The sequence below is a fragment of the Alexandromys fortis genome, unplaced genomic scaffold (genome assembly GCF_014885135.2).
Source record: "Alexandromys fortis isolate MF-2015 unplaced genomic scaffold, M_Fortis_MF-2015_v1.1 scaffold_122, whole genome shotgun sequence".
NCBI lineage: Eukaryota > Metazoa > Chordata > Mammalia > Rodentia > Cricetidae > Alexandromys > Alexandromys fortis.
In genome coordinates, this window is record NW_026068004.1 from 1,769,370 (window position 1) to 1,779,964 (window position 10,595).

The following is a 10,595-nucleotide window of genomic DNA, read 5'->3' on the forward strand; positions in this document are numbered from 1 at the left end:
GAATATTTTATCGCATATTTGCACTTAAAAGTAAAAAAATCAAAGATCAGTCTTCTTCAATTGGGACCAAGAGGAAATGTCATGAACATCCAAAATTAAACAGTCTAAAATTAAACACAGCTCAAAAAGATCAAAAATATTCTATGTTTTTCATATATTAATAACCCTCAAGGATAAAGGAAATTTAATCCTCATGTTCTAATCACAAACATACAATTCTGAATGTGCCTGTATGCACCCAAGAACCAGAAGAGGCCACAGTGGGAGGAATACACGGGTCTGAGAGAACCACCAGCAAAGGACCTACAGCCTCCCCTTCTCTACACACAGAACCCACTTGTGCCTCCTACATAGCACCAAATGGAGCCTGCTGGAATCAGAGGGTCTGAAAAATTCACCTTTCAGCCCAGCACTGTGCGCCAGCCAAGTCACTCCACAGCTAGTGCTTTCTCGAGCTTGGTCAGGGTCCCTCTTCGCAGTGGGCAGGAGTCAGGGCATGGACTCATGAGTAACTAACTGGTCGATGGGTTCAAAATAACTGTCAACTATTCAGCTCTAAACAAGCCATCTGTATCAAGCCCCACAAAGCTCAGGGGACAGTGACGGGGCAGGGGGCAGGGCTGAAGGACAGGACTGATAGGCGTGGTTCAGGTTAAGAACACTGCTGCTCTTTCAGAGGACCCAGGTTCGATTTCCAGCACCCATGTGGTGGGTGGCTCACAACTATCTGTAACTCCAGTTCCAAGAGATCTAATTCCTTCTGGCCTCCACAGACACTGCATGCATCTGGTGTGCAGACATACATGCAAGCAAAACACTCACTCACATAAAAGGAAAACGAGAGACAGAGAGAGAAGGAAGAACCGGATGGAGCAGAAGGCTACAATGCTGTCTTCTGAGCATGACGACATGGCTGCTGCGCTCACGGCCTCACAGAACCTGTGGTCACCTACACATGCAGTCAAAATTCCAGTGTGGATGGAGGAGAAACTCATGAAGTTCCAACCCTAGCTGAGGTGATATTTGCTGAGGGAGGGAAGAAATTTGGGGTTGTGGCCACTGGTAGGATGCCCTTGCAGGCAGCACTAAATGGACACAGCAAGCTATTTAAAGAAAGGGGGAGGCGTGAATGTGGAAGGGTCAGCGCTGGAAGGACCCAGGGGAGCGGGAGATGAGAACGTGGTAGAGGTCTGAGACAGACCAGCTCAGAAACAAACAAAACAGTGAAGAGCACCTAGCGACGACACAAAGGCTGCCCTCTGTGGCCACACGCATGTGCACATGTGCACGGGCGCCCACACATACACAAGTACACACACAAAAGATGTGCTATTTGGAGCTAGGAGTGTAGCTAAATGGTTATAAACTGTCCTAGCATGCCCTAGGTTTAATTCTTAACACCACAAGAAAAAAAAAGTACCATTTTAATGAACTATTTTGTAATAAACGAAAGGTCTACCACATTGTGAGCGCTTTACAGGGCAGTGTAAAACGAAGAACTCTGAGCGGCCCTTAGATAACACAGCTATGCATAAATAAGCAGTGCTGAGACTACAGCCACCACAGAGAGCACCCCGTCTCCCAGCCCACAACCCCTCAATTACTCAAAACTTAACAGAAGTTAAAATGATTAGCCAGGCATGGAGGCTCGTGCCTCTAACGCCAGTGCTCCAGAGGCTGAACCTGACTGCTACCAGCGTGAAGCCTGACTGGGCTCCAGAGGAAGCTCCCATCTCAAGAAAACAACGAAACAAACAACCAAGAAAAATTATGTAAAGCGTGTTTGACAGGAACTAGGTCTGATAGATGAGGGATGATTCTGAGAACGGTCTGAACAAAGAAACGCAACACGCTGGATGCATACGAAATCGCTAGAGGCTCAAACCCAGAGTCCTGGAATACACTCCTGTTTACAACACTCCCCAAACAGCCACGAACAGACTTGACCTTGGATGTCCTGCAAACTCTTCCTGACTTGGAGCTTGGTCACGCTCCCAGGCCCCCAACTCCTGAATCCTGCACCACACGAGGCTCATTCTTTCTGCCTCAACTGGACCATCTCCACTCAGGCTTCACCAGCCCAGAACTGCAGAACACAAGGCCTGGAATGGTTCTTAGCATAGTGCGGCTCCATCTCACTGAAGCCCTAGGCACTCAAGTCTCCGAGGTGCAGGGCTCAGACTAGAATTCAGACCACTTGAATTCCTTCAGAGGCTCTTCCCAACCACTACGCACACTGCTCACAGATCAGTGTTCCTAACAGACTGCTCTGACCCTGTCCTCATCTCCCAGGGCAGAAGACTATGATCCCGCCCTACTGAAGTCTCTTCACTATCCACTGACACTCTTCCGCCAGTCTTAGACTTCTTTTGGTTTACTTCCTGTTACATACCTTTCCATTTTTCTTTTCTAATTTTTTTTTGAAACAAGGTTTCTCTGTAACATTTTCCTATTTTTCAAACCTTAATCTTTTTTTTTAATTTTTTTTTTCGAGACAGGGTTTCTCTGTAGCTTTGGAGCCTGTCCCGGAACTAGCTCTTGTAGACCGATAAGGTCTCACTATGTAGTCCTGGCTGGCCTGGAACTTCCTATGTATATCAGGTTGACCTCCAACTTACGGCAGTTCTCAGGCCTCAATTTCTCATGCCTCAATTTGCCAAAAGCAAAGATTACAATGTATGCCACCTTGCCCAACTTCAGGCTCTTCTTTAAAATTCATATTTACTTAGGCATTCTTATTTTTTGAATTTGTGTGTGCATGTGTGTATGCATGCATGTGTACGTACAGAAATGCATGTAGAGGCCAGAGAGGTCAACATCAGGCATCCTCCTCAACTGCCCTCTACCTTATGTTTTGAGACGGGGTTTCCCACTGAATCCAGCACTCACCAGTAGACTGAACTAGCTTGCCAGTGAGCTCTGAGGATCCTCCAGTCTTACAGCCCCCTATGCTAGCATTGGCTTCTTCACAGGAGTCCTGGGGATCTGAACTGGGGTCCTCACACCTGTGTAGCAGACACTTCACTGAATGAGCCGCCTCCCCAGCCTCGGCCCTTCTTTAGAGACTCTCCCTGACCTTCAGTGATTTCCCAAGAATTCTATAACACGTAATAGTTTACCATGAAATCCAGCACTTGTAGTCTATTCTCCTGAACCTGCCCACTTACAAACACTCTGGAAATAGCCCTGTCCACTTCTTAGCTCTGCCTTGGATCATGTCTACCCAGACTTCCATTCTACAATATAAGGAGTATGGCCTTATCTGCACACACAAAAAATAATGGCGGCCATATTTTTTCACTATTACCATATTTTTTAACACTAAGTTGTATCAAATGCTTCATATATTCTACTTCATAATCATCCCAATGCTATTGCTATTCTTCCTATTTTACAGAAGAAGAAGAAAATGCATCTTTATTCAAGTCAGCCCAAAATTGGGGAAACTCAGGCTGAGATTCAAGCTAAATTTTGTCCCCCCCAAAGCTGGCACAAAAAGGGCTGCAAACAACACGAGTTGCTGCATTACCTACCACTTTAGCATATGCTGGTCTTAGCATAGACAAGCCAAACAATGAGGGCAGAAGCCACACCAGGAGCCTTAGGAGGTGGACTGGGGTAAAGAACCACCCTTTTTGATTAGTGCCCATCGCTTTAGGTTCGGTGACTGACTGTGTAAGTTGCTGAACCTTTAAACACGCCTAACGGCTTTTGTAATCCTTCCTTCCCCCAAGATGTCACCTACTCTCCAGCACGAACGCTTCCACAGGACATGAGTACGACATCCCTTCTGCATGTCCTATCTCAAAGAGGACAAAAGGGTCAAGAAAAAATCCTCGGCTCCAGGCGACGTTTACCACAATCGTTGACCTTTTACAGAGCTGGCCACCCTGGCTCGCCGGTGTCACCCTCAAACGTCTCAATCACTGCAGCCTTGTGACTGAGGGAAATGACATTTCCTCCACTTTACCAAGAAGGTAATGTTCACATAAAGGGCACTGCTAATCTGAAGTCACGCGGCCAATGGCTGCCTCTGACTGCGATCCGGGTCGCCTGCCTAGTCCGCTGCCCACTCACAGGTGGCATCTGATTTATCTTGGTCTCACCGGGCTAGAATAAAGATTATGGCAAAAGTTCCGGAATAATTTTCATTTATTGAAATTCGTCGGGTACATGTCAACCTTACACGTGCAGATACCTCTCCTCCGCTTATTTGCAATGTGCCACGCACAAAGCCACTTCACCTTCCCAAGCCCCAACATTTTTATCCATAAGCAAAACTATTGGTAATACCTATGAAAGTCAGTAATGGCCCTGAGAAGTGATCACAAGATACAGTCGGCACTGTCTGCCATTGGATGGGTTTCTAGCAGGTGTGGGTTCTTTTCATCCGCATCCCCACAAGCCCCGGGGTTCACCCACTGCAGCCATGCGACAGGGTGTCGATGAGTCCAGAGGCCCGCACGCGACCTCCAGGGTTCCCAGGCCCTGGGCCAAGCACGCTGCCATACCTGCATGGAATCTGCGCTGACGATCTCGCCGCCGAGCCGCTGGCCTAGCTGCACAGCCAGGGTGGACTTGCCAGTGCCAGTGGCCCCGAGAATCACTACAAGTGGCAACGTTCGCTGCAGGCCCCGGAATCCTGAGCTCACAGGAACTGCTCGTGCAGCAGCAGCCGCCGCCATCTTGAAGAGAACTGCGCGTGCGCCGAAGCAGCTGTCCCCATGGCAACAGTCAGTGCGCCGGCGCGGATCTCCGGCTCTGAAGGGCGGGTGCAAAAGAGGAGGAAACTGCCGGACAAAGGTACCAAGCTTGGGAGGCTTATGACGTAACTGCCTTCGACTAGCTGGGATCAGCCCAAAGACTTGCTTTCTCAAAAAAGAGATGGTAACCCAGCTAAAATATTTCTGTCTACACTGCGTCCAGACACCCAATTCACTTTCTTAATAGCATTAATTCCAGTATAAACTGCAGAACTGGCCTCGGGTTTATTGTCTGAGTTCTACTGTAGGCTGTTAGTTTCACAAAAACAAGGGGCAAATTCTGACTAGGTCCTTGCGGCATCTTCCGAGCCTAGCACAGACACCAATAACGACTAAATGGACAGAGAAAAACAGCTTGCCTATTTCTGTTGGAGCTATTAATCTCAGAGACTGGCATTCTTCAAAGTCAGATCTGTCCAGTTGTCAGGCAAGGGCTTGGCTCTAATATTGTCATTCCACAGTCATTAAGACACAATCAGAAAGCAGGACACAACTTTCCCTCGGCATAGCCAGCGCCGTCAAGAGATAGGCTGAGAACAAATGAACAAGCAAGTGAACAACCCACAAAATAGAAGAAGTCGGGCAGGGGGAGGGGGGCAGGATAAAGCAGATTTAAGTGAGGGAAAGAAAAATTACAGCCAAAAATGAACAAAATTCAAAAGATTTCGCACACCCCTTTAAGAAACAACCTCAGGGGAGTCCAGAGGAATGGCACAGCAGGTAAAGGTGCTGGCTGCTAACACTGATGACCTGAGTTCGATTCCCAGGATCCACATGGTGGAAGGAGAGAACTGAGGCTGACCTCTGTGTACACACACACACACACACACACACTCAAAATGAAGTGTAAAATGAACAAAGAACGCCTGTGGAACCAGATGAACCTGGATTCAAATCTCAGCTGTCAGACTCATCCGCTGTGCGACCTTCCGCTAACATCACTCTTTTCCCTCTTGGTCTGGAGCTTGAACCCAGGCTCCCTGGATGCTCACCATGCACTCTAGCACGGAGTGTACCCCCAGTCCCTTACTTCACCTCCTAACCTCAGCCATTTCTCTTTCAGTTCCTCTGAGGATTGCCATAAGGGAAAAGTGAGATAATGTCTGGAAAGTGCTTGCTGCAAATGCCCCGCACAGCACGGCCACCATTTGTTGAACAGTTTGTATTATCATTGTACAACCCCATCTGCCTCCCTACGTAAGTAAGAGCAAAAGCCTGAGGGCAGAGAATGTTCCAGTAATGTGTGAAGACCCTTAAGGACCCCTTCTGCCAACCGCTATCTAGTCAGGCAGTTTATAGGGTCTGAGGATGCAGGTTAATGGTGGAGCATCTGCCTAGTAAGCGTGAGTGAGGCTCTGGGTTCAGTCAGCACTTGGGGTGGGAAGGGAGACATAAACGCTTTTTCTCTGAGGCTGCCTCTGTCTAGCTCCCAGGTAAAGCCAAAATTCATTGTGTCAAAATAGTGTTCCCGCCTCCCCCCCCCCCCATCCGCAGCATGTGACTGGCCTGTCTAGAGTGACTGCCATTACATTTTCCAGTCACTTGGATTTCTTCAGGCAAAATGACCACTCTTACAAACCTAAGCTAAACCGTGTAGCGACATATATTGTTTTAGAGAACCCCTATTACTAGCTCTGGGTCCCTAGTACCTCCTTTACTCAATCCAGGCTATTTTGATGAAAAGCCTTGTTCTCTCTAATTTGTGGTACCCGCCTGGGGCTGAGTTTAAAATGGAGATGTGTGGCCACATATTGGCAGACACTTTCGCATGACGGTTGTTAACTGTAGAGCCTTTGCCTGGAGACTTTCAGAGGGTATGGTTACCATGACAACCATCAGAAAGATGGCAGGGCAGAGGGATGATGCACATAAAGAGAAAGGGGAGGCTGGTTTCACGATGACAGCCAGACGACGACGACGACAGGCTACGCTCACTCACAGACGGGCTCGCGCTGTCCAAGTCACGACCAGGTGACTGTTACTAGAGAAAGAGATAAACAGGAGGGTGGAATTTACCACCAAGAGACCAGAAGAGGAAGAGGCTGGTTACCAAGGCAACTGGAGAGAAAGGAATGAAAAAAAAAATAGGGCTTCACCACAGCAGCAGAAAATTGCTTCTAGCCAAGCAACACAGGGCTGTTGCTATGGAAACAAGGAGAACAGGGATCCTGTAGACCATGGGGAGAATTATCACTGAAATGCTGAGCAGCAGAGACTCCTAAATCAGAATGGAGCCTGTGGTCCAAAACAAATGAGGAGAAGCGAGAAAAGGCACAGCGCCGTCTCCATTCACTGCATTTCCACTGGTCCTACCGAAAGAAAACAAGGGCATTAGCCACCCCCCCCACACACACACACACACGCTTCTTTTATTTGTGGTTCTACTGGAGTGATCTTCTGAACTCTGAATTATACTAAAAACAGTTCCTGGAAGATATCCTGTAATTCAAAATTCTAATCACAGGCACTGAATTCAAGGGAAAATAGGAAATGGAAGTCTATACCCAGGAGTTGCTAAATGCTTCTGAGACAGCAACAGCATAAAGCCTGTGAACAGGAAGCACTGCCAGGGTAATGAGGACATAAAGGAAGGCACACGGGGAGTTGGAAGAGCTGTGTGTACTCATTCCCAGGTACAGAGCTTGACCCTCTCTTCCATGAGACCAGAGGAGAAGAAACTCACTCTGTTCTGAAAGGAAGTTCAAGAGAAAAGAATACGTATGTCACTTAACGTGTGTGTTCATAGCCCGGGCTGAAAGGACGCTGCGGAAACCCACCTCTAACATACTTCATGTTTTATGTCAGACTACTGCAAACAAAGGAATCCTAGAGGGGTTGTGTTTGCTTGCTTGCTTGCTTGCTTGCGTGGGTGCTGGAGAACAAACCCAGTGGGTTCGTGTTTTCTAGGAAGGCACTCTACCACCGTCTAAACCCTCAGCTAAAAAATCCGATTTCTGTTTGCTTATTTCTGAAGCAGATTCTCTCTACCTAGCCCAGGATGACCCTCCACCACCCTCCTACCTCTGCCCGCCCCCCCAGCACTGGCATTAGAAATATGAGCACCATGGCAGGCTCTCAGAAATCTTAGTTTTAAATCGCCGGTGGTGGCATATGCCGATAATCCCAGTGCTTGGAAGTCTGAAACCAAAGAATTGTCACCAGTTTGAGGTCAGCCTGGACTCATAGCAAGTACGTGGTCTGGGTACTCATCTTTATCCTTCCCCCCCAAAAAAAAGAAATCTTAGTTTTAAAGGCAAAAATGCCAAAATAGGTTGAGTTAGGAAAAGTATGTTAGAAACATAAGAATTAGGTTCTAGGGATTGGAGAGATGGCTCAGCGGTTAGGAGTACTGGCTGCTCTTCCAGAGGACCCTGGTTCAATTTCCAGCACCCACACAGCAGCTCACAACTGTCTGTAACTCCAGTTCCAGGAGATCCAACAGACATACATAGTCAGACAAAACACCATTGCACTTAAAAATAAATAAATAATGAAAAGAATTTTTAAAAAAGAATTCGGTTCTAGGAACATCCAGGCTACTTGGAGAGTAGTGATTCCTATCCTTCTGAAATACCAAGGACAGGCACCTAATTTTCACAGTGTGTGTGTGTTTCCCTAGGGGGAAGTATATTATTAGGTTGGATCTCTCTGTACCGTTCTCACCTTCTTTAAAAAAAAAAACAAATGTAGGCGGGAGGGCATAGCCCCACCAGAGACAGACACCAGGATGAAACATGCTCGGAGATGATGTCATGAGTGCTCATTGCATTGTCTCCAATTCTGTTAGAGTTTGGATGTGCATGGGGGGGGTGCATGTACATACACGTGTGTGCAGTGCGCAAGAATGTCTGCAGAGGTCAGAGGTTGACATCAAGTGTCTTCCTTAGTTATGTTCCAACTTGTTTTTTGAGACAGTCTCTCACTGAACCCAAGGCTCACCAGTTTGGCTAGACTGGCTGGCTAGTAAGTCCCAGGAATCCTCCTGTCGCCGTTGGGATTGCAGGCACATACACCATGCTCAGCTTTTTATGTGGGTGCTAAGAATCTGAACTCAGGTCCTCACGCTTGGGCAGCAAACACCTTCCTGACCGAGCCATCTCCCAGCCCCCAGATAATGTATTTGTTTTCCATTTTTAGGGGGAAAAGGTATAAGGAGGCAAGCGATGAAGCCAGTAGAGTAGAGGGGTCAATCTAAAGCAGATCGTGTAGAAGATGTGAACATTTAAGGTGGGATTCTGGAGGGTACTGTGGCATGCAGAGCAGAAAGATGGACAGGCTATGGGAAGCCTGAATTATTGGTCCTCAAGGTGAGAAAGCTGAGTCAAAAGCAAACTCACTGGGCACGGATGACACACACCTGTAATCCCAGCACTTGGGAGGCAGAGACAGGTAAATCTCTGTGAGTTCAGGCCAGCCAGGATGGCATAAAAAAAGGGAAACATATTAACTTTTTTGGGTACAACCCAAGATACTCTTGCAGTAAAACTCAGTCTTATTTTTTTGTTTGTTTTTGTTTTGTTTTTCACTTTATCATGATTCAATCATCTAAAAACTCAGTCTTATATATCCCAAAGAAAAAACTACTTCTCTGGGAAATATTTCATAATAAATTCACATTTAATTCATTCCTAGAGTTTCCGTAAGAGATTACCACAAACCAGGCAGCTTAAAACGAGAGAAATTAATTTTCTTACAGTTCTAGAGGCCAAATATCTGATATCAAGCTGTCTGAAAGTCATGCCCCTGGATTCTCTCTTTTTGCTTTGGGTAGTTGCCAGCAGCACCTCATGTTCCTTGGTTTATGGCCATATAACCCCGATCTCTGTCTCTTTACTTGGGCTATTTCTCCTCTTTCTTTTTTTCTTCCTTTCTTTTCTTTTCTCTTTCTTTTTTGTTCTGTTTTTTTGTTTGTTTGTTTTTTTTTGTTTTTGTTTTTTAAGACGGGTTTGTGTGTGTGTGTGTGTGTGTGTGTGTGTGTGTGTGTGTGTGTGTAACCCTGACTGTCCTGGAACTAGCTCTGTAGACCAGGCTGATCTCGAACTCACAGAGATCTGTCTGCCTCTGCCTCCCCAGTGCTGGAATTAAAGGTGTACACCACCACCACCACCACCTGGCTCACCTCTTTCTATCTGTCTGAAATGCCTTCTCCTTGAGATAACATTTACTGAAGTGAGGATGGCTCCAATCCAGTATGTCTGACTCTTAACTTGATAACACCTGCAACTATCCTATTGCTAAATGAGGTGACACTCACAGGTTCTGTTTGGTCCAGATGAATTAAGTAATCACAGTGTGTTATATTGTTTTCTGAGTCGCTGTTGGCACTGGTGATTGGCCAGTTGAGATTTGGGACATCATAATTGCTCAATATGAGCGAGGGAAGAAGAAAGGAATATTCCCTTTGTTCTTGAGTTTGTGTTCTACTAAAAGCTGTGTCTTAGGTATTTACTCCAGAGCACACCAGAATATTCTCAGAGACAATTTCAGCTTTGTAGGAAATCTGTACAGTTAGGATGGTGGAGAGTCAAAAAGACCCGTCAGAGGAGCTCGCCCATCCTCATCTCATGGGTGTTTCAAACTCTCTCTCTACTTGTCAACTTTCTCTCTCTTGGATGACATTCTGAGTCTTACACGTCTTTATATCTTTGTGAGTTTCAAGCTTGTGTCTTCTGTTGAAATCCTTTTAAATTTTGTAGTATGTTTTTTTGTTTTTGTTTTTTTTTTTTTTTGGTTTTTCGAGACAGGGTTTCTCTGTAGCTTTGGAGCCTGTCCTGGAACTAGCTCTGTAGACCAGGCTGGTCTCGAACTCACAGAGATCCGCCTGCCTCTGCC

At 46.5% G+C, this 10,595-nt stretch overlaps 1 protein-coding gene across 3 annotated transcripts in view; it reads right to left on the reverse strand.

Moving 5' to 3' along the window:
* The window catches only part of Trit1 (tRNA isopentenyltransferase 1), a 46,852-nt gene extending 42,143 nt beyond the window's left edge, over positions 1–4,709 (reverse strand). For 2 of the 3 annotated variants that reach the window (XM_050161345.1, XM_050161344.1), the window contains exon 1: positions 4,512–4,708. In XM_050161345.1, coding sequence (XP_050017302.1) covers positions 4,512–4,685 — 174 coding nt within the window. In that variant the 5' untranslated portion in view covers positions 4,686–4,708. Of the gene's footprint in view, positions 1–4,511 lie in introns of all 3 variants that reach the window. The other variant, XR_007595250.1, reaches the window with a different exon arrangement.
* Between the last annotated feature and the right edge of the window lie 5,886 nt (positions 4,710–10,595).